The 25,029-nt window shown below is 37.2% G+C and overlaps 1 protein-coding gene across 7 annotated transcripts in view; it reads left to right on the forward strand.

Moving 5' to 3' along the window:
- Window positions 1–25,029, forward strand: part of LOC127623252 (xylosyl- and glucuronyltransferase LARGE2s) — a 154,191-nt gene that overhangs the window by 127,177 nt on the left and 1,985 nt on the right. For 6 of the 7 annotated variants that reach the window (XM_052097611.1, XM_052097615.1, XM_052097612.1 and 3 more), the window contains 13 exons: window positions 8,114–8,303; window positions 11,934–12,223; window positions 12,654–12,736; window positions 14,205–14,328; window positions 15,846–16,017; window positions 16,116–16,220; window positions 16,929–17,041; window positions 17,200–17,325; window positions 17,571–17,726; window positions 18,435–18,598; window positions 24,109–24,387; window positions 24,556–24,702; window positions 24,803–24,998. In XM_052097611.1, coding sequence (XP_051953571.1) covers window positions 8,204–8,303; window positions 11,934–12,223; window positions 12,654–12,736; window positions 14,205–14,328; window positions 15,846–16,017; window positions 16,116–16,220; window positions 16,929–17,041; window positions 17,200–17,325; window positions 17,571–17,726; window positions 18,435–18,598; window positions 24,109–24,387; window positions 24,556–24,702; window positions 24,803–24,998 — 2,055 coding nt within the window. In that variant the 5' untranslated portion in view covers window positions 8,114–8,203. The remainder of the gene's footprint in view (window positions 1–8,113; window positions 8,304–11,933; window positions 12,224–12,653; window positions 12,737–14,204; window positions 14,329–15,845; window positions 16,018–16,115; window positions 16,221–16,928; window positions 17,042–17,199; window positions 17,326–17,570; window positions 17,727–18,434; window positions 18,599–24,108; window positions 24,388–24,555; window positions 24,703–24,802; window positions 24,999–25,029) is intronic. The other variant, XM_052097613.1, reaches the window with a different exon arrangement.

Consider the following 25,029-nt stretch of genomic DNA (forward strand, 5'->3'; position numbering starts at 1 on the left):
GTTTTATGTTATTTTGATCGTCTGGAATCCGATCCTTGAGGGGGGGCTATGTTAGGAATTCCTTGTCTTGTTTCACTTTTGTCCCTTGTGTAGCCCCTTAGTCTCTTTGTTAGCCTTCGTGTTCACTTGTCATTGTTAAAGAACTACACTTCCCAGAATCCACCTGCCATCATCACTGCCATTTTGTTCATTGTTCTCACCTGTGTCTTATTCAGTCATCACTCACTGTGTATTTAAGCCCTGCTTTTTGTTCACTCCTTGTCGTTCGTTGAATGTTGTTGTTAGCCTGTAATGTTTCTCCCCTGTCTTGTGTTTATTTCCCCATTGAGGGTTTTTCATTTGTTCCCGTATTTTCCGTGGACCTGCCTTGTTTGTTTTGTTATCAATAAAAGTTGAACTGCATTTGGAACCGCATCTCCTCGTCTGCCTTCGCTGCCTCATTCATAACAAAAACATAACAAATGTTTGGTATCTACCAACTAGATGAAATCACAATTGGAGAGTAAGAAATCAGTGTCGATAGCTACCCATCATACACTATGCGATTTTTCTCAATCTCAAACTTAAAAAAACCTCAGAAGACTGGAGCCAACTAGCACCAACATTGCCCGACTGAAAATCAGGGCTGAAATTATAGTAGTGTAATCCAGCTTTACATAAAATTGAAGTTCACGCCTGCCTTCCATTGGCAGTAATAGCGCTGGGCAAATAGCAGTTTTATGAATTTGGTGCAATCTATAATTGGCCTACAGAAATGTGTGCATGCAACTTTTTTTTGTAGGATTGCAACTAGCAATTGATGTTTGAATAGTTTTGGCCTGTTTGAACATTTTGGCAATGCAAGTTTATGGGATTATTAAGATTTTTGATCATCTGCTGTGTGAAAACTAAATTCCGCTCAGTTAAAAAAGACATCCACCATTCCAGAACAGTCTGAAAGTCTGTACCAGGATTGGTGGATCTAGCTTGAAAGTTCCAAGAGTAAGTGTTTTAAATGTTGTTCTTGATTAAAGGATTTTGGGATGTTTGTAGAATAACAGTATGTTGGCTTTATCAAGCCAAAATAATTAAAATAGTCTACCCAAGACAATTTCTGCTCTGATTGTGCCTACTATCCGCATTAAGCTGTTAGATGCAGTATTTGTAACTCAATTTCAAATTCCAACATACTGCATTTGTGTTGTGAAGTGTCATTTCAAAATTTTCAGCATTTAAAACTTCCTGAATTATGCAGACATTCCAGTCAAAATCCATCAATTTACCTAACATCACTTGATCACTGATTCCAATTTATAACCAAAGGGATCTAATGAGGGTGTGAGGGGGTAATTCGCTGAAGGGGTGCTCTGAGGATGCAGGTTGTTGGCAGCAGTTGAAAGAAATGCTCTGACTGTGAGGGGGCACGTAGTGGGAACAGGACCATTTGGAATTATGACCAACTGACCTTTATTGCTGGATATCCACCACTTGGAGACCTGTGAAGTCTGAGATCCCAGGGGAGGAGATGGGAGGAGGCAGTGGGAACAACTGTAAGATTTAAATGTAATTAGGTGTGTGGTCAAGGAGATCTGTGCAATCACATCTCCACACTCTTCATGCAGATGAAGCAAAAAATTGCATAAAATCACCCTGATTTTGTGTCAGAGTGCAGCTGCTGTGTGTGCCTCTAATAATCCAGATTTAGATGTTTTTGTCAGGGTGTTGAGGCACTAGAGCTTTGTTCGTGTACAGTGCTCCTGTGTGCATAGGGGTCAATCACAAATAAGGATTGCCGATGCAATGAAAAAAATAATTACAAAATCAGGTTTATAAAATGACTGTAAGCCAGTCAAGGTCATATGCATGTGCCAAGTTCTTAGAAATGTCAGCTTTGTATTCATGTTGCATAAATTGTATTTAATACAATTTTGAAAAACTTCAATACCATTTTTAATTGGTTTTTTATATATTGCCTCTAATGGTGTAATCTTAAAGTAAAAATAAATAATATTATATTATAAAACATTAATTAAAAAATATCTACACAACTTAAATACATTTAAATTTACACATCTTAATCATTACTTTTTAAACATAGTACATCATATCATGAATCTTTCTTGGGGTCATACCATTTTAACATGTGAACCTGAACTAATGTTGCCACGTCATATAGGTATTTTATATATATGTATATATTTCTATATATTGCTCAATGACAACAAAATGGCTTTGTCAGATTTGTCAGACAAAAGCTTCTCTAATATTAATATTTTTTGAAGCAAAAGAGATATCATTATAAGAAATAATAAAAGATCATGCCAAATTACTTGTCTTTTAATTACACTTTTGTTTTCTTTTTTACAATCTCATACACTGCAAAAAATTATATATATATATATTTAAATTTAAATTTAAATTAAAAACTTAATTAGTATTTTTGTCTTGTTGTCCAGTAAAATATCTAAATACATAAAAAAAAAGATACATTTACTTGACAAGAAAATTTTAAAATTTAGTAAACCTTATGCTTAAGAAAAGAGGTAGTTATAGCCTGTTTGAACAATTATCTTATTTTATTTCCTTATATATATATATATATATATATATATACATAAATAATTAAGTCCAGACACAAAATGAGTGTCATGTTTGTGACCCATAGACAGATTTGATGGATGATGACGCAGTTAGCAAACAAATGAAAGAGTTCATCAGAGAAAATGTTCATCGTCGATTGTGGTTGACTGAGTTAATTCGTTGTGTACGACTGAGGGACACAGAACATTTTTCCAGTTAACCTCTTTGCATCTCTGTCAGTGTGGATTTTGTCAGTGTAATGAAGAGAATGTTTTGGTGATGTTGTTGATTTTACATTTGTTGTACAATGCATCAGAGAAATTGCTGCCTCCTTTGTTTGTTAAGTGCATGAAGTTACATTTCATAAGACCCATTAAAAAAGGCTCACTATGTGTCTACGGGGTCATAGTCTGTTTATGGATACCGACCAAGTACATTTATGCTTTAACTCATGTGCCATCTTTCAAATAACTTTGATTCAAGATACGTACAGTTACGAACTCAAGCTATCTGCTAGTGCGTTCTCTGTAAACATGAATTCCTTCCTCACCTTTTCTTCTTTTTCCTTTTTTTTACCACCTGCCATATGCACTTGGCATCCATCCCTGTAGTTTGAGAGAGTGTTTTGCTGCTGTAGCAATTGTGTGTGTATGTGTGTGTGTGTGTGTGTGTATGTGTGTGGGTGGTTATAATCGGGTAATGAGCAGTGGAGAGCTCAGGAAGGCCTTGAGTGTGAGAGAGGCACTCTAAGTGTACTTGAAGAAGACTAACAAAACAAGTAAACAAACAAACAAGGGCTAATGTCAGCAGAGTCAGGTGTTGAAGGACATTATTTACCATACAGAGTTACAGCAGTGACCACACAGGACAGCTGACAATGTGTATGTTTACATTAGCAGTTATAATTGAACTACTGAAGGTTTTCGCGTTGTCGAGCTACAGTCTTCATCTTTCTGTCCAAGTATACATTACACCATGCGCAATCGAATTGGAGAAGAAAAGCATAATCATCTGAGGGAGTGACTTTTGTATCATAGTAGCGAGTCCGTCAAAGGAGACAGTGAGACAGCCACAACAACATGGAAAACTTTACAGTCACTTGCATTTCTTACATTATTTACATGTTGAGTTTGGTGCCGATTAAATGTGCGTTATCCGTTGTGCTTATTGTGATGTCCGAAGGCAGAAGATTATGCAATTTTCTCCTGGATTGTTCTTACTATACAAGCTCTGATTTGCTTCACTTTCATCCTTACAAACTCCATGTTTAATAATATTTAGACTGAGGAGAGTTGTCGTGAATAAAAAGACGATTAAGAAAATATATATTTTTTTATGTTTGTCTATATTTTCCTTGCAATCACTGGTATCTGTTGTCTGTATGCTTAAACATTTCTTCATCTGTACCTGTCATTTGATTCAGGCTACATATTCAATAAAAATCATGCTTTCTGCCTCATTCTATTGATGGAATCCACAGGAGATCAGTAAAATAAGCTGTTGTAACACTCAATGATAATTTAAAGTAAGATACTGTATATGCAGTAGGCAGGGCTGGACTGGGAAGAGAAATCGGCCTGGGATTTTACATGGCAACTGGCACAACTGTTGAGCGGTGGTGGGGGAGGGGTGATTGGTCCTCGCTGTCCTTTTCTTCATAACGCGGCGGCTCATTGCTGCTTATCGCGGCCCATTCAGCACGTTTCGTGGCCAAACCACCGGCATTCTCGGTTCACCTGATGGCCATTACGCCCCTGATTGGCCCAAAAGTGCGTCGGCCCCATCTGTTTAAGAAAACGTTTAAGTCCCTTTAAGGGCCGAACAGTGGACATTTCATCTTGGATCTTCTGCGATATGTGTAACAAACCAATAATATATTTTAGCAAAAAGTTTGCCACAGTCACATTATTTCCATGTGATCAGGCTAATAAAAGTACTATTAAAGTAGTCCATTTGACTGTTATCTCTATTTGACTAAGTCTATATAATATATACTGTATATTGAAAATATAGCTACAATAGATGGAGAACAAGAATTTCTGTTAATAATGACTATTTTATGGCCTCTATGTCAACTTTTATTGGATGGAAAACAGTGGCTCAGACATTCTGCTAAATATTTCCACTTGTGTTCCACGTTTGAAAGAAAGTCAGATGAGAAAGAACAGGTGTTATTTCTCAGGACACCTATTTCAGTGATATCTATCAAGTAGAAGGGACATTTTCTGTGTGCCAAAAAACAAAAACATATAGCATGCATAATTGGGTGATTTTAGAAATTTTTAAAGCAAAGTATGGCAAAATAAAAGTATACCAAACAATCAAATCAGCACTGGACAGCAGAAATCACCACAGAACTCAGCTGTGTTAGTGAGGCAGTCATTAAGAAACACATGAAAGAAGTTGCAGTCAGCACCTGAATTTCCGGGGGGTAATGGGTAATAATCTAAAAAATGTCACACTCTCTCACTATTTCTCTCGAGATCCTCTCTTTTAATAAAGGTTTTTTTATTTTTATTGGTAGCATCCAATCTTGTTTCCCGCAGGCATATGTCTAATTATACAAAAGTGTGATTAATTAAGCTCATAATAAAAGAAAGTCAATTTCATCTCTTAAAATCTCCTTTCCTCTCTCTTTTCTGTCTTTCTCTTTTTTCCCATCATTAATCTGAGTCTGCTGGAGTGATGGAGAGCCTCCCACCGCTTGCACTTTAATTAAGAGTGGTGTAAACACAATGGCTGTCATGTAGCCCACATGCCATGAACACAGACATGAATGTGTGCGGTAAAGTGGGTTGCAGGGGGACTTGAACTTTCTGTTTCTTCGGTCCAGCCAAAAGCCAGGAAAGTTATCTGAATTTACTTTAAATCTGAAAGTTTAAATCTGAGTTAAGTTTGAAAATAGATTTCCCTGAGGAGGCTTGTAATGCTCTTAATACAGACACAATTCTGAACAAGCAGGGAAAACAAGATAAGATCAATATTTATTATTATGTCTAGGGGTGGGCAATATACCGGTAGACATGATAAACCAGTAGAAATTTGCCAACTGGGATACATTTTGGATTATCGTCTCTATCACGGTAATGCAAAATTGGCACACAAGAAATGTCTGCAGCACATAACACGCACACATTACTGACTCTGTCGGATAAATGGAGTGCGTCCTCCATGATGTGGAATTTGTTTGGCTTTAGAAAACACAATACAGAGCAAAAAACTGCGATTTGCAAGGTTTGTACATTGTGTATGTTGTTATTTCCATGTGCACGTATATATATATCATTGGTCAGGGCTTCACGTGAGACTGATAGAAATAATGAAATGCAGTTTTTCACTGATAGCTGCACATGTCATTAGATGGAAAGCTTGTCCAGAACGTGAGAAAAATTACACTTGAAATTTCACTTAAGCCACCATCAAAGCAAACTCAATGACATTTAGTTGCCTCCCATCCAAACACACGCAGCTGTGTTCTGTGCGAGTGTTGTGCACGCAGTCTGAAACACGCAAGTGCGTGTGAGTCTTATAGTCATCCCAGTTCCTTCGTTTGTGCTCTTGTGACAGAAAGAGCACAGATCACACCCGTTACTCATTCTGGTTTCTCTCGATGTCAAGTGGGTCAAAACCCTTTCTAAATTTCTGTTCGAATGATATTTGATATCAGGAAACAAACCAGCCATATTTTCCTTCAGATATTTTATATGTTCTTTATAGAGATTACTAAAAACACAAAGAGAATATTTAAGTGTATTATTTATGGATCCATTTTTATTTATATGTTATTTTACTTTTTGCATTGCTTTGAGAAGATGTTGTTTCTTGTGGAAACTTATAACAATAATCATAATAATAAAAACAACAACAACAATAATTATAATTAAAAGAAGAATTGGTGCACATCATCAGACTGAAATGTGGCATTTATTTAGTTAATAGTTTTTTACTTTGACAATGTTTGTCCAAAAAAAGTTCAAAATAAAGTGAAAATTATATAAGATGAAGAAGTTTTCATTTATCAAGTATTTAATTCACTGACTGGATTACTCAAAATTACACATTGCAACATTACTTAATATATAATACAATTTTATTGATTTTTCTGAAAGATTTAACTATATCGTGATATAAAATTAGTAATTTCATGATATAGGATTTTGGTCATATCGCCCACCCCTAATTATGTAAATATCTGCATTGTCCTGCATACAGTCTCTTTTATAGGGCAGATGAAGTGCATTATATTTCTGTGTTTAGAAGCTTTGATCAAAATCATACCTTTTAAGATTTAGCGATGTATTAGCCCAGATGAAATCTGCACTGATTTTGTGAAAAATCAGCTAAATTCTGTGTAACGGATTTAAATATAGTAAAATGTGTTAAATGGAGCTGAGATTACTATGTCATAGTTAGCTAAAAGCATAGCCAAATTGGCCAACACGCACGCACACACACACACACACACACACACTGTATGTATACAATATCTATATATTTATTACACGGCTCTCTGGAATACTCGATTCTGGTTGGTCAATTGTGCCATCCAGTGGTCAGATATTGCACTGTAACAAGCGCACATCCGGAGATTTAGACATACTGTATCAGACCACTCATCTGGATTCTGTGAGCCATCTCTCCTGCTTCTTGGCTCACTGTGCAATCTCTACAAGTAAGCTAATAAAATAATTTCAATTTAGATCAATGTTTCTTGTGCATTTCTTTATTTATTTGGCAAGTAGTCTTGTAACAGGCCGAATACTGAGGAGTCAGACGGTCATTTTCACAACATAAACACCAACAGAACTCAGATGCAAACCAGAGGTTGATTTCAAACTACATTTAAATAGACACCGCATCCAGAAAACTTGGGGTTTATGGCTGGAGAGTTGGATGCTCCAAAAACTCAAATTGGTATTTTTGCTAAATGGTTTGCTGTTAATGTGTATATATTTGTTGCAAACTCCAATTGCATTACCCCTTTTGTCAAAACCCTGCCCTCACAGACATGTCTACAAACCAAGGGATAAATGTTTGTCTGGATAGCATGGTTCAGTTAGCCCCTGCCGGTAGACTCCATAACTACACTATTATAAGGGCCAAAAGCATCTTTCTCCATTGACAGGTATTACAAAGTAGCTGTGTGTTCTGACTTAATATAATTCTTTGCTAGCAACATGTAAATCACAAATATTTCAATATATCATAGTTAGTGTTTTACCAGTGCCCAATTTTTTTGGAAGACTCTTAAACTGTGCAAAATGGACTTCAGGCAGAAAACAATTGGCCAGTTTTCTCATTGGCAAAGGTTCCCATACTATTTTTTGCTATTTACAGAGCCTGGGGCTGTCACAGGGACAGGTGTGATTTCTTAGGATATTCATTCTGTATTATCTGACAGATAGCTGAGGCATGTGTGGTACACAAACATTTGCTTATTGCACTTTGATGTTGAAAACTTTGTAATTAATGGGTGTTTATTTTGTGTGGACAAAGATTCAATGTGGGCCTGAGTGTTACTGTACTAACAAATGAATCTCTCTTTCTCCACCAGAAGAGAGGATGCTGCAGGAGGCCAGTGTTAGAGTGAGCCCAACCTGATCGCTCCACCCCCTCCCCCTGCCCAGTCCTCCACAATCCCAGGATGCTCTGTCCGTGCCGAGGGAAGCTGAAGTTGCTAGTGGTGTCTCTGAGTTTCGTCATCCTGTTCACCTGGCTCTACCTTCTTGTGGGGAACTCAGAGAGTGAGTATCAACAGGATTCTTTAAATCTCAAGAAACAACAGGGATGTTTTCTGTTTTCTGATGTAGAATCTGAAGGGTCGGATTGGGACAAAGTTTTACCAGGAATTTCAGGATTCTTGCGGCCAACTGAACATAGGTTTCATAATAGATGTCTATTATTATTATTATTATTATTGTTATTATTAATATTATTAGTGATTTGGATTTCAGTGACTGTATTGCACATAAATAGAACTGATTGGTCCATGTGCACTGACACACTGATTGATATAATTGACATCTAATTGAAATTGTTATTATACCTGACACACAACCTTGTTTACCCTAACAAATTTCTCTCAGGTCCTTATCTATGCAAGAGCTGGAGAGTTTGTTTAACATAAGCGTTTGTCTTAAGATGGTTATTTATTTCTTCAGCTTTAGTGTTTCAATAGGAAAAATACATTTTAGACTCCCAAACATTACTTTTGCAAATATAAAAGATTAGAATAGAAGAACAGGGAGCCCTGCAGCAGATGTCATGTCCCCATAAAGCCCCCCACTGAACATCGAGTCAGTCTGAGAAGACATGAAGAGACAGAATCAATTGAGACAGCTGAAATAGATTGAAGAACTGTTGCGAATTCTCCAAGAAGCTTTGAACATCCAATCTGCCAACAACCAAGAAAAACTGTGTCCAGGTGTAACTAGGAGAATTGGTGCTGTTTTAAAGGCAAAGGTGGTCACACCAAATATATTTAGCTTTTCTATGTTTACTGGACTTTGTATGACATTAAGTGATAAATGAAAACTATTTATTATGTCATTATTTTTGAAGACATCCTCACTATGAAACATTTTTCACAAGTGCCTAAAACTTATGCACAGTACTTTATTAGCAATAATAAATATATGTCTAGTTATTTAATAACAAAAACGTTTATGATTGGCAACAATTGAAATCACTTTTGTCACATTTTAATAGAAAACATCAACCTCATTATTTTCAGTTATGGCAGAAAAAAATCTGCTTTGAATTTTAAGTAGCTCTCATATATGAATATATTAATAGTTGTCGAAGGAAATAATTTTTCTCTGTGATCCTGTTCATGAACTCCCCTCAAATGCCATTTACTTTAGGTAACTTGCAGAGTTAGGAATTTTGTAGGCAAGTACAATTGATCTTTTTCACAGTAGCGTCATGTTTAATTTATAATGGGAATTACAACGAGGCTGTGAGGGATAGACTTGCTGCCAATTTAATGGGTTGTACTGATGTTTAAAGTGTTTTGAATCATTCTGCTGAAGAAACATTGAAAATGTCAGTAAATTTCACTAGACAAAAAACTCCAGAAAACATAAGTTGTGGAAAATGACATGTGATTTAGGAGCTTTATGAAGCTTTATACAGTGCATGCCATAGAGTCTATTACTCACAGCCTTATTTTCATTCACATCAAAAATCCAACATGACACAACAGTGAATAAGGTCTATGGACATTGTGAAAAACATACACTGTTTTTCTCTGCACCACCTTGTGGGACCGTTTGTCCTGAACGCTTTTTCCTATGTAAACACACACTATATTCATGTCTTTGACTGTTGCGCTGCATCCCATTGTTTTTTTCAGAATCTTGTGCAGGAGCACCACATGTTAAAGTTTAAAAGAACCTAAAAAAAATGTCTCAAGACGCCTGCGTTGTTTGTGGTACTGCATCTAGATTTTTTAAGAGCAAGGATGCATTTGGTGTAAACTGCTCCTTTCTCTTTCTATGATCTAATATCTTTAAGTGATGACAAAGTAATAGATGTGTAAAACATTCAGAAAAACTAAAGATAAAAACAGGAGGTGGCTAAAATTGCGTCAACAATTGCAATACAAAAGGTAACGCTCATGTGGATTGCGGGGCTCCCGAATTTCCGTTCACCTACATAGTTTTTTAGATGGAGTCAAGTTTACGTTTGTGGCCTAAACAACCAGATGTATTTAAACTTGGCAGAGCTGTGTCTTGTATGCATCTCAAACTTCTGAATGTGGTTTGAGTGATAGAATTACAATCTGTATAAAATGTGTCATGGCATTTACAATTGGTCTTCTCATGACCAGATAGCTATGCAATCTGTAAAAACGCATGAAGTGACCAAGGATAAATAACCCCAAAGATTTTTCCCCTTAAGCATGGCTCAACATGGGTTTTGAGTCTGTCATTCATAGCCTTATCTCAGACCACACGTTAAAATCCTCCTCTGATGGGTCTGTCATCCTCAGAGATGCACAATAATGCTGCGGAGCACTGATAACACAACTGATCTGCCATCAAATCTCAGAAAGCTAATCATTATAATAGCTCTTTCTTTATCTCTCACATGCTATATGCCCCATTCTCTATCTGTAATCATGACAACATTACCACATCGACAACCGCACACATTCAGGTATACAGTCATGATACAGAGAGGAAGATTATCAGAGCATGATCATCAGTATTCATGAAACTGAGAGAGTTTAACTGAAGAACACACATGCAGTTTCATGAGTGTTTCATAAGTTTGGGTCAATCTATGAAATGGATGCCTTCATAATATAGTTTCAGTTAGACTTAAAACATTAAAGCATCTCATCTTTCCAGGGCAAAACCTCCTCCTTCCCATCTAATACCCTCTTTTCCTTCACCCTCTTAAGTGTGTGCTGTTTCTGAGAGGTGTTAATGCTATTGAAAGGAGCGATTTTGCATGAATCTTGGCCAGGTGTGTGAATGTGTGTCCATTTGGTTTATGTTTGGGTGTGCACTGTGCACACTCCAAACATAGCGAGTAAAAACATAGTTACGTTCAGTGAGAATGAGTGCAATGCAGAAAAATCCATCAAATCGTTCAGATAAATTCAATGCCTGCTACTTTGTTCTCCCCGATCACACCCAATTTTCTGCTACTTTAATCATTCTAGCAGGCAGCAGTGTGTCGATTGAGATTTTGTCGGAGTCTGTCTTAAGTCTGAACGACATTTACACATATTCTCGCTCTGCAAATTCACCCCGAGGTTCCTCTTTCCCTTACTTCTCATCCATGTATCACTTGGGTATAATGTGAAGTATAGGTCTCTGCAGAACAATAATGAGGTTTTCTCAATCTGCGGGTGTTTCATATTCGAATGGGCAATTTTCAACAATCCAATGAAAGTACAGGATCTCAATGTAATAGGCAAATCATGTAAAGCAGTTGAAAAGTGCCCATCTCTGTTTGAAAATGCCCATTTTTGTTCTGAAGAGACGCAAGTCTCTATAATCTGGCAAAATCAATCCAAATTAAAGTAGGCAGACCTGGGAGTGTTGAAACAGGGTGAGTTGTAACAAATCACTATCAAACATGACCACCACCCAATTGATGGCATAGCAATTACTGTATTTTGAAAAAGTTCATTTGATTAACATAATAAATGCCTGCACAAAATATTAAACGTCCATATTTTCTATTAGTGTTATAACCCACCAGTTACAACCCAAAGTTGTAAACTATGTTAATTTGTAGTAGACAAATATGGAAATGTCAGATGAAAATTTGAGGAACACAGTGCAAAATCAAAACACTGCGTAACAGATGTTTAAACAAAATGTGTTACAACTCTCCTCTAAATGTCTTTGCTGTTTCAGACGGGCGTTCCTTGCTCCTCTCCGCATGCTTGGTAGAATCTACGGAAGCTCGGCTATTGGAACGGGACGTCCTGGCATCACGGGTTCGAGAGGTGGAGGAAGAGAACCGGCAGATCCGACTCCAGCTGAGTCAGTCACAGGGCCTGGCTGCCCAGCCAGCCGAGGGAAACTATGGCAACCAGCAGTGGGTGGCATCGGCAGACACCGGTCCAGAGGATGTGGAGAACACAGCCGAGGACCGGGCGAACCACAGCGAGTGCGCTCGCTCACCAACTGCAGAGAAGTGTGAGGTGAGACTGCATTTTAGATCCGATAAGATCTGAGAGGAAATCCTTAGAGGAACAATTACAGTGGCCCCACCTGTGTGAACTTGAGAGGAACCTACATCAGACATCCACTTAAAATGCCCCTGGGACCAGTTGCTGTAGAGAGTGCTGTAGAAATGTGAAAATGGCTCCAAAAAGTAAATTAAGTTCTGAGAAAAGCTCAAGCATCATTTGGAAATGCCACTTTGTTTGATATTTTGCATGTAATGCAGTGACATTAAGATATTTTTAAATGTGACCTAATTGTCCAGATACTTTTTGGGGGCCATTGTGTGATAGAAGCTGTTCAAAGTTGAAAATCTACACAGACCACTCAATAAATCTTTAGAATTGATCAACAATGCTTAGATCCCTCTATACAGTCTGAAAAGCTGGCTCTTCTCTCCACATACAGTTGATTCATGTGGCATGTGTTTGTGCGGGACACAACGCCAGTCGAGACGTAGTCACACTGGTCAAATCCATCCTTTTCCACAGGTAAGAACTGAGGAATGTTACAATCTTGGTTTTGCGAAGGCAACTATGTAATTTAATAGCAATAAAATATTACATTAAATCTATGTGTGTTAATATATAAAGCTGCATTGCTTATTAGGGCTGGGTATTGATACAGATTTCCAGGTTCAGTTTGATTTCGATAAAGGTATTCAATCAATAAATTAGACATGTCTCTATACATACAATAAATTAATACAGTCTCTTTAACAAAAAACAGCATTTCTGTAGACAGTGCCATTAAATGAGCATGTTAACTAGAGAGAGAGGACTCGAATGGCTTTACCTCATCTGTGCAATGCATTATTAGAATTAAATATTTTTTTTGTAGTTGTTTTTGATCAACAACTGACTGTAAAGTACAGAAAGGATATTAAAAGATACTGTATTCAATTACAAATGGGTTGCATGGATCTGGTCTTGGACATACATTACACAGAACAACTCTAACTTTCAACACACTGTTAAAGGATCTCGCTGCTGAACATTTCATGACTAAATTACACAATTACTAGTGAGAGAAATGTAAACATTTACCAGCCAGTTGCAAAATATATTCACTTTAGTCTCGTATTGTGAAATTTGGTTGCAAATGTGAGTGATTTCCTCTCATTGTAGTAGAGGGTTGCGCAGTGAGTGAAAGATCGATCTTGGGATTTAAGAATCGATATCGAGATCGTGCAAATGAAGATTGCAATTGATCTGAAAAACAATATTTTTACCTACCCTTATTGTTTATGAAACCTTATGTATGCAGTGTAGAAATTTTATATTGATATTTGCCTATTCTGCATATTTATAATCATATATAAATTTTCGCTAAGTTTAAAATATAACGTTTGAAGCTAGAAATTAATCAAAATAATGTATTGAAGCTTTAAGTTTGAAATTGGAATATTACATTTTTTATTTTAATTTGGAAGTTTAAGTATGAAATTTGTAGCTTAATATAAACATTTTCAAATTAGAAATTTAAATGTTAAATTACATTTTAAATTATGAAGTGAAAATTTTACAGTTGAAATGTAAAGTTTAAATATTTTACCATGAAATTTGAAATTGGATTGTTGAAATTTAAAGATTGAAAGTTGAAGTTTAAGAAATGAAGCTTAAAGTTTAAAATTATAATTAGAAGTTTGACATTTGTAGCTTAAAATAATTTTTTTTAAATTTGAAGCTTGAAGTTTGAAATTGGAAAGTGGAAATTTTGCGTTTTGAAATTGAAAATGTAAATATTTTAGCTTAAAGTAATTGGATTGGATTGTTGAAATTTAAAGATTGAAATTTGAAGTTTAAAAGATGAAGCTTGAAGTTTGAATTTTAAATTAGAAGTTAAAATTTAAAGTTAAACATTTCAGTTTGACATTTTAGTTTTGCAATTAAAGGTTTCAAACTGCAAATTTCAATACATTTCTTTCCCAGAAGACCTTAACACTTTCTCTCTTTCCAGGAGAAATCCCCTGCACTTTCATTTCATCACTGACACAGTAGCCAATCAGATCCTCAGCACGCTGTTCCAGTCGTGGATGGTGCCATCAGTACAAGTCAGCTTCTATAATGCTGATGAACTCAAAGTAAGCACATGCCCCATAATGTCCCACAACCCACCCCCCATCAATCACCCTCACCCAGAGATAATAACCACATCATAGAACATCAGTATCTCTAGCGTTGAAGCTCAGTGAGAGGTCATAAGCAGCTAGAGATTTGAAATGGTACAGGCAGCAATGACAAGCCTGAAGAATGATGCGGAATGCAACAACTCTCTCCAAGCTCATTCAGGCACATACAACTCCAATGACAGAGGCGTCACCTGTGCTTATGGATTGTGAGGGTGCAAAGGTTCCCTTCGGGATAGTACGGCATGTCGCTGATAGTGGAAACATCGGGGTTGTTTACACTCCAGCAACCTCAAGAGCTTTCGCTCTCAGAGAGCTACTCCATGCTCCGCTGGGAGAAGGAAACACAGAATTAATCATTTTTGTTCATATATATAAAGTGACAGTGTTCCTCTTTTTTTAAGACTTGGCATGTGAGCACTGCTTTGCTGTGGCATTGAATTATTCAATGTGTGTTTATGGATGGTTTTCTATGCAGTGCACGGTAGGCTGAAAGAGTGAAGTGACAATCAAAAAGAGTGCTCCTCCTCTACTCATCTAACGCACACATATAGTACAAGTACACGTAGACATGCACACAAACTCAAGAACACTCGCATGAATGCACACATGCACATGTGTGCACAATAGCACAAATATATTCATTCTTGCTCTCTCGAGCTCCCTCCCATTCTGAATTCACCTCTGATTGTCAGCTGTTTGGCTCGGAGCCCTCACTAATCACAGAGATTTTACATGCTGCGTCTCTACTGTCTATAGAGACCTCTTCAACTCTCCTGAGTGCATGAAAGCTAAGCTGCTGGATATCCAGTCTTTTTCAATCAACCCCACCCTAGCAGATTATTATTAAACCTGAATTCAGGTCATTAAGGGTGTATGCTGAACAGATAAAGCACACAATAAGATCTGTAGAGGGTTAGTTCCATGGGTGCAAATGATGACATAACCACAGAATACAGTTCATAAACAAACAAGGAATGCACAATGAACTTTTCTGGTTGTTAGTGAAAAGATATCTTCTAGCTACTGTGGGGTTCAAAAGTCCAAGAGTCCATATTGAAAATCTGGGATTAAACAGATGGGGGAATTCACTTAAGTAAATTGTGGCCGCTGATGGCGCTATTTTTTTGCACTTGCTTTCTGCGCTGTTTTAGCAGCCGATTCACCAAATTAATTATGAAAATTAGGTAGAACAAAAGTGACTACAAAATGAATACTGAACACAAATGCACAAGAGCACAAGATGCTCTTTGGAACATTCTCATATCATGCTGGAAAACATGGATCCTAAGGTTTTACACAAACTTGTGGAGTCAATGCCAGCTCCAGTTTGTAAAGAGAAAATGTATGGGAAGCATAATTTGGGAACCAAGGCTACTGAAAAGTGGGCGGCCACTATTACTCTTGTTTCTAAGAGATTTCTCTCTCTCTCTTTCTCATTCTCTTTGCCTCTCTCTCCCTCTGTGGTGTAGTCAGAGGTGTCATGGATACCAAACAAACACTATTCAGGAATTTATGGCCTCATGAAGCTCACCCTCACCAAAGCTCTGCCATCCAACCTGACAAAGGTCATCGTTCTCGATACGGACATCACATTTGCCACTGACATTGCCGAGCTATGGGTAATCTTTCGGAAGTTCACAGGTAATTAGTCAGTTTCCTTCATGTGTCACATAAAATGTTTTTAGAATACAATATGTGTTAGCGTTAATGTTGATGTAACATTGATGTTGTGATTGCAGAGAAACAGGTGATTGGATTGGTGGAAAATCAGAGTGATTGGTACCTCGGTAATCTGTGGAAGAACCACAAACCCTGGCCAGCTCTTGGACGCGGGTTTAACACAGGTTAGGACATTTAGAAGTCAAGATGGAAAGCAGTTTGTAACCATTTTTACTTCTTAAATCATATGTGTGTAACATTGAAACTGGGTATTCATTATGAAAAATGTCAGGTGGGACTTCATGTGTCCATCAGGAATTGATTTGATTGGGAAAAGTGGCTGTTAGATACCAAAGTGTAGATGGATAGTTTACGTAAGATGGATTTGTGAAGTCAAAAGTGAAAAGGTAAGTCATTGCAGAGGCGAAGTATTGCAAAATGTTTTTATATATGGGCCTTGGGAAGTCATGGAAATGAATGCATTCTTAAAAAGTCACTACTTTCTGGTTTTCAATTTCCATAATTTTTGGCTGTGGCTCAGTTGGTAGAGCGGGTCGGCTGCTAATCGCAGGGTTGGTGGTTCGAATCCCAGCCCACACGACTCCACGTGCCGAAGTGTCCTTGGGCAAGACAATGAACCCCCAAGTTGCTCCCAATGGCAGGCTAGCGCCTTGCATGGCAGCTCTACCGCCATTGGTGTATGAATGTGTGTGTGAATGGGTGAATGAGTCACAGTGTAAAGCGCTTTGAATACCATTAAGGTTAAAATGGCGCTCTATAAGTGCAGACCATTTACCATTTAAATAGGGTTAATTTTATTTAAAACTGTGAAAACAGAGATTGGTTTGCACTGGGCTCCTTTTAACAACAGGTGTTTACCTTTTGGGCTACAGGTGTGATTTTACTGTACCTTGAGAAACTGCGCAAGATTGGCTGGGAACAGATGTGGAGACTGACGGCAGAGAGAGAGCTAATGAACATGCTGTCAACATCCCTGGCAGACCAGGTCCATGTCTTTCATGTAGACTTAAAAAATAATTATTTTTTTTAAAGTTTAATTTCTTGACTCCTATGATATTATGCTTTGCCCAACAGTAAATAATAATGAAATTTATTTCCTTTAATGCAGAAAAAAAATGATATTATTGTTTTATGTGTGCACAGGACATATTCAATGCATTCATAAAGCAGAACCCAGTTCTGGTACATCAGCTTCCCTGCTTCTGGAACGTACAGTTGTCGGATCACACTCGCTCTGAACAGTGCTACACAGAGGTTTCTGACTTAAAGGTTAGAATATATTTGGGGTATTTTGGATAAATTGGGTTTAAATGACCAAGCTGAAGCAAAATAATGAATACAAACAATTATAAGTTTGGTTTTGCTTTAATCATTGACTAATTAATTGAGTGTTTTTATAAATTAATGCAAATGTTCACCCAACCTTCACTTTCATTACCTGTTCAATTTCCATTTCAGTATGCAAATTAAGTCTTTCATGTTGTTTATTCCTCTGTTTTATTACTTTCTCCTAGGTCATTCACTGGAACTCCCCCAAAAAGCTGCGAGTAAAAAACAAGCATGTGGAATTTTTCCGTAATCTTTACTTGACGTTCCTGGAGTATGATGGGAATCTTCTGCGGCGAGAACTCTTCGGCTGCCCCAGTCAGGCGAGCTCTGAGAGCACTGTGGTGAGTTTGTCAGTAGACCAAACATGTAGCTGACTTAAGAGAAACAGAAAGACACAGGGATTTAACATTCTTTAGCTGGATAATTCTAAGCATATACTGTGAATTGCAAATGCAGATGTTCATTTTTAGGCAATGCAATGGATGCAGGCCCGTTGAACAAACTTTAGGGCCATTATCTCTGAAAATAACAGACTTCAGTATTCAAGGTGAAGGCGATAGGGTAATCTTCAGTTGCCTGTGCCAATATACAGTGTGTGTTATAATTCAGGTAGCTAGTTAAAAACATGTTGAAAGATTAATTAACTTTCTCTTGAAACTGTTGCTCCGGCTTAACAGTGGTTGACTTGGAAAAAAAAAGTTTTTTCTAATGCCCACTATACGTTAGTGCCCTTTTTGTGTCACTGCTGAGAATTGCACACTTATGTTGTGTTTTTAATTGCGGTCTGACACATTTCAGAACCCAACAATGCATGTCAATCAAACTTGTAGAAGAAGCATTTGCATTAACGTACTTAAACAGAGTCTGTTAAACTAGAGTTTAATTTATTTTAAATAAAAACCTATGTCCAAAGGCAGCTCGGTTTTGGTATCTCAAAGTCTCGAAGGGCAGCACAACTAGCACAATCTTTTTTGTTTTTTTCCTCTAGCAAATCTAGCACAGCAAAACTGATACAACATTTCATATTTCTTTATATTTTTTTTTTCCAGGTTCAGCAAGCACTTGAGGAGTTAGATGAAGATGATCAGTGCTATGATTTTCGGAGGGAGCGAATCATGGTGCACAGAGTACACCTGTACTTCCTGCAGTATGAATACACACCTACTGAGGATGGAACAGACATTACACTTGTTGCACAGCTCTCCATGGACAGGTGAGAATGATTGATTGCCTAAATGACTCTGCAATCACTTTTGGTCCATACTGCTCACGTCAATGCAATGTAAGCTGTCAGATCTAATGTTGTGATGATGCCACAAGCATCGCAAGTTAAAAGAATCTTAAGTTTTATGTTTTACATAATTTAAACATTTAACATATAGAAGATCAGAGCATACCATTCATGCTGCTGAAGCCTGAACCTGCCAGGTTTGCAAATAAATAAGCATTGCTTTAATATAATAAAGACACATTAGCTCTGTTCCAAAACCTAATGGGCTGACTTTCTAGATTGCATTGTAAAGCATCATATATGTGATCGCAAAGCGAAGGCTGTTCCAAAAGGTATGCAGCAACATTGTGCTGCTTCATTAGATTTATTATCGTTTCTGCCAAAAAGAAAGCATTGCATGAGTATTTCTCAGACACGACAATCAAGTATAGTGAAAAAGATTGGCAGATGAGTTGATGAGAAATAGTTGATTTAAAACTTTTTCATTTAATACCAAAAGATATGGAAGCCCGTTTTATCCATGGTTTATCCCTTTTTTTCTTTCTTGTTTTTTCATGATCACGACTTAAATGTAAATCACTGCAGAGTCATTCCAGAGACATCATTCAGTATTGCAATGTCAGAGGAGCAGAAGCACGTGTCACATATTTCGTTAATCAAGGCCTGACGGCAGCTGAAATAGCTTTGTGCCTTTGAAGCACTGTATAAATTGAAGTACTGTATCGGAGCTTCAATCATTTGGGGAAAGAAATGTGATCTGTGACGTCCAGAGGTGGATTGAGTAGCCAAAAACTGTACTCAAGTAAAAGTAAATTTTTAAAAGGACGTTTACTCCCCTATATTCCATTACATAATACACATTGAACATGTACTACAGAATTATTATTATTATTATTATTAATAATGGAAATTCTGTTATCCTTCATCATCATGTGGATCCAAACCGGCATGACTTTCTGTCCTCCATGCAACACAATGAGATATTAGTCAGCATTTTTGGCTTGGTCACCATTTACTTTCAGTGAATTCGTTTTTTTCTCCAAATTTTAAAAGTGAATGGTGACCGAGATTGTCAGGCTCATGTTTGGTCAACATGGGTAACATGGGTTTGGAACAGCATGAGGGTTGGGAAATGGTGACATAATATTAAATTATGGCTGAGCTATCACTTTGAAGGATAGTTCACCCAAAAACTAAAATTCTCTCATCATTTACTCACCCTCATGCCATCCCAGATGTGTATGAATTATTTCTTCTGCAGAACACAAATTATGATATTTAGAAGAATATTTCACCTCTGTACAATGCAAGTGAATGGGCGACAAAAAGTTGGTGCTCCAAAAAGCACATAAAGGAATCATAAAAATGATCCATAAGACTCCAGTAGTTAAATCCATGTCTTCAGAAGTGCTATGATAGGTTTGGGTGAGAAAGATCAATATTTGTAATTTTTTACTAGAAATGCTTCTCCCTGCCCAGCAGGGAGCAATATGCAGAAAAGAATGTGAATCAACAAAAACACAAAAAGAAGAATGTTAAAGCGATCTGTTTCTCTTCCACACCTATCACATCACTTCTGAAGATATTGATTTAATCACTGGAGTCTTATGGATTATTTTATGCTGCTTTACGTCATTTTTTTTTTTAGCTTTAAAATGTTGGCACCCATTCACTTGCATTATATGGACCAAAAGAGCTGAGAAATTCTTCTAAAAATCTTCATTTGAGTTGAGCAGATGAAAAAGTCATACACATCTGGGATGGCACAAGGGTGAGTAAATTATGAGAGAATTTAAATTTTTGGGTAAATTATCCCTTTAAGGGCTCTTGTCAATTTTGGATGAATCTTTCAATAAGAGGAGAGGTTTGGAAACATTTAAACTCCAGTCGCGGAACACACGCTGTGTCTGAAACAACTACTATCCACTATATAGTGCACTATTTCAGATGTACACCATTTTGTGCCCTACTTTTGTATCACTCATTCTTACCCACAATGCATTTAATGTAAACTCGATTATGGATAACTGCCCATAATCTACCTCGGGGAAGACGTACAAGCTTCCTGCACTCTTGCAATGTTTTATTTCATACTGAATGTATTAAATAACTTTTTGACAAATCATTACTTGATTTAAATAACATAATAACATATAGAGAGGCAAAACATACAGATACATTTAAAAATGTACTTGTTTTATATATGTATTTATACAGAATTTTGCCATTAAGCTGAATAATTCTTTATTTACTAAATAATTGACTGAGGTGATGTCATTTTAACTCAGGAGACTGCAAAGAGTGGAAATTATAATTCTGTGGATGATTTAAATATTTGGTTATAACATGTACTGTAGGTTACGATAATTTGGTTGGATGAGGGCGCTATGCACCGAGAATTGGAGTTTAAAGATACTAAAGTATAATAAATACAATAATGTTGTCACGTTTCCGTGTTGTCTGCCCCGTGTTTTCTGTTTCACATGTCACTTATCACGTTCCATGTCACGTTTTCCTTGTTGTCCGCTCCGTGTTTCACTTGTCTTTGTCTAAAAAAGACTACAATTCCCACAATTCCCAGCCTCCCTCACTGCCTGCACTCATCATTGTTCTCACCTGTGTCTCGTTTAGTCTTCATTGTGTCTGTGTATTTAAACCCTGTTGTTTTCCTTTTCCTTTGTCGTTCGTTGTATGGTTTTCATGTCATGCTTTTGCCCCTGTTTCCTTCCCTTCGTTTATGTTCTTCCAGCTGTTTGTTCTTATGTGTTAGATTTAGTTCTTTTTCCCATCGTGGTCTTTTCTTTGTGTTTATTTATTTGTTATTTATAATAAAAGCCGCATTTGGATCCAAACCACCCGTCTGCCTTCTCCTGCTTCCCACACCCATTACAAATGTACATTTGACAAATTGTGTTTACTCTTTATATGAATATATATAAAAAGAATTACAAATAGTATGAATATTTATTGTATTAATATATTATTTAATAAGAATAAAAAGTAAGGCGCAAGTATTTTAAAATGTAATTTGTGATGTTGTTTTTGCAACAGCCCCAGAGCTCCGACACTCGGTGTCTACATCAGCACCGAATTCACTCACTCATTTTGTTCACTCACAGCTGAGATATAGTGCAAACTGCCCTTCACTATATAGGAAACAGTAAATGAGTGAACGATATCAGACACACCCACTCTCTTCGTCATACGGTCGCCTCGCGCCTTCACATCTCGCTGTGCGCGCGCTGAAATTCCGTCCGTTTCTGCTCCGGTTGTCAATCATGCGAACGGCAGAGCAAAAGGCATTTACACTTAACTTGGTTGTTTACATGGATTTATTTAGTTAATCAGCCTGAAGTAGCTGTGATAATTGCCAGTACACCCAAGAGGGTGCGGGGTAAATGCATAAGTACTGCAAGTACATGCGGGATGCAGGACAATGTGCACAGATACTGTATATAGCTGCACTAATTAAAAAATATACACTTAAAAACTGATGTCTCAAGAGCCCATATTTAGAGAATCACCTTGAAAATTACCATCACATGTCACAGAAAAGCCTGCATTATAATTATATCCAGAACTTACCTCACCTTGCTGCCACAAATTGGAGCTTCAATTTAATCTTGAAATATCCGCTTGTCTTGGTGTTAAATGAAGGCACTGCATGATGAAACCATACATTCTTCACTGTGTGGAGTGAAGAAAGTTTTTAACTTTGAAGAGCTTGATGCTGCAGCAGTGATTGACTCGCTTGAATGACAGTCTGTGACAATGCGCACAACGGTGTGAACATTCGCTGTCCTAAAAGTCTCATTAATTTATCTCTCAATAAATTATGCATTAATTAAAATGAAACCCAGTAATGTAAAGACAGGAACGCCGCCCATTGTAACGACGTAAATGTAAACATTTTTCATTACAAATTTATTTAAATTTACTGGGTCTAAAAGTAAATGTAACGGAGTAAATGTAGCGTGTTACAAACCCACCTCTGGTGATGCCTGAAGGTTCATTCACCTGAAAATCACTTGGTTATTACATATATTTATGAACACTTTAGGCTCAAAGGCTTCATACGGTATATGAGTTAAGAAGTTACTGTTCTGTAAAAAAAAATAAAAATTATGTCTGAGAGTAAATTAACTGATTATTAACATCTAGATTGTATAATAAATATGCTTGTGGGATGGGCTGTAACATTCTATTAAAATGGGAGGGAAATATGCATAAGAACCCGTATTGGGTTCAAACTTGTACTGAGATTTGCGCTTCTTTTGAACCATATACCGAAGCAGTCACATGATTTTCAGATCATCACCAGAGGTGTGTAGTAACAAAGGTGTTTTCTCGCGGGAACTTTAAGTTGAAATCACGAGAACAAAAGAGAAAAAAGTCGTGATCATGAGAAAACAACTTTTGTTATGTTGAGATCATGAAAAAATTTAGTCATGATCACGAGAATACGACAAACCAGTGATAAACCATGGACAAAACAGGTTTCCATAGAAAAGTATTGGTACAAGATAGTTTAATCTAATTAGAAATGCCATATTACATCACATTTGTGAATGCTATGTATTTTTATATTTATTAGAGTATCACATTGTTAGCTTAGCAACATGCTAACACCAAATCAAAGTCTCTCTAGCAAGTCAGTCTACTGTCGGCCATCTTTGGATCATGCTCAGGAGGCTAATATCAGTCATGCCAGTGCAGCTCCTAACTACTTGAATGGGGGAACACCAAAATCTCAAAAACAGTTGGTCAAGATTACGATCAAAAAACATTTCAAATCAGCAATAAAATTTGATAATTTTGGAATCATAAATTGCGCTATGTCTCATATTACGCTAAATTACAAAATTTTCCCAGCTTGTATAGCTAATGCACATGCATGATGTTAAGTTAATTGACCGCCGATGTCTGTATCTAGAAGGTGATTGGCTCTTTTACCTGTAAGGTGGGACTTCCTTTCTACATCCGTTGACTGTTGGGAGCTAGAGCTTCTTAATTTCTCCCATACATTTAAATAGAAGTGGCCCATCTCTGCTTAATAGTCTCTGTACAAAATCTGTTGAAACTCTGTCAAAATGTGTAGATACAAGAGAGTTCATACTAATTAAAAATGCAATATTATACCACATTTGTGTATGCTAGGTATTTTTATTTAATTTATTAATTGCCTTGTTAGCTTAGCAACATGAAGCCTAACACCAAACTCTATTGGAACCAACTGTGAGTGGAATTTTCTGTGTGCTATTTGTATGATTCACAGAGTTGCTGCCTAATGCTGCATTTCAAATCAGTCACTTATGTGTTTCTCTTTTAGTTCAGATCCTTAGAAGGCAGCTGCCTATGTAGGTAGTACACAGCAAGGCCTGTAGGCAGTAGACTACAAAACAACTCACTAGGTTTTTGAACAAAGCTATCATCTTGCCTGAATTCTAATATTGTCCAAAATTTCATCAGAGACACTTTGTATTTGTGCACAGACTGCAGATGTTGGAGGCTATCTGTAAACACTGGGAGGGCCCCATTAGTTTGGCCCTGTACATGTCTGATGCTGAGGCCCAGCAGTTCCTGCGCTATGCCCAGGCCTCTGAAGTCCTCAAGAATCGCAAGAATGTGGGTTATCATATTGTTTATAAGGAAGGCCAATTTTACCCTGTCAATCTGGTGCGCAACTTGGCTCTCCACAATGTCAACACACCCTACGTTTTTCTGACTGATGTAGATTTTCTGCCCATGTACGGCCTCTACGATTACCTCCGGTAAGATGCTAGTCTGAACAGTTTTATATTTTTAATTTAAAGGAATAGCTTTCTGAACAATTTAAATTCTCTATTTATGTTCTCACTGCTCATTGCATGCAGCTATTTTTCCATGGAACACAAAAGCATAATTCTAATGGTTCTCCATGTTGTTTCTTCTCTGCATAGAAAAAGTATTGTTCAGTTGGACATGGCCAGTACCAAGAAGGCTCTAGTTGTGCCTGCCTTTGAGACTTTGAGATACCGCCTTTCTTTTCCCAAGTCCAAGGCCGAGCTGCTGTCTATGCTGGACATGGGAACTCTTTACACCTTCAGGTACAGTGGAAATCCAAAATAGCCATAATTTCAGAATATGAATTATCAATCATATTGACAGACCACTCCTGATACATAATGTGTCTTTTGTGAATTGTAGGTATCATGTCTGGACTAAGGGTCACGCCCCAACCAATTATGCCAAATGGAGGACAGCCACAACACCATTCAAGGTAGAGTGGGAGGCAGATTTTGAACCCTACGTTGTTGTTCGGCGGGACTGTCCCGAGTATGACCAGAGATTTTTAGGCTTTGGCTGGAACAAAGTATCCCATATCATGGAGCTTGATGCTCAGGTAAGTAGTCTTAGATTATCTTGGGCCTTTT

Source organism: Xyrauchen texanus, chromosome 29, assembly GCF_025860055.1.
Source record: "Xyrauchen texanus isolate HMW12.3.18 chromosome 29, RBS_HiC_50CHRs, whole genome shotgun sequence".
Taxonomy (NCBI): Eukaryota; Metazoa; Chordata; class Actinopteri; order Cypriniformes; family Catostomidae; genus Xyrauchen; species Xyrauchen texanus.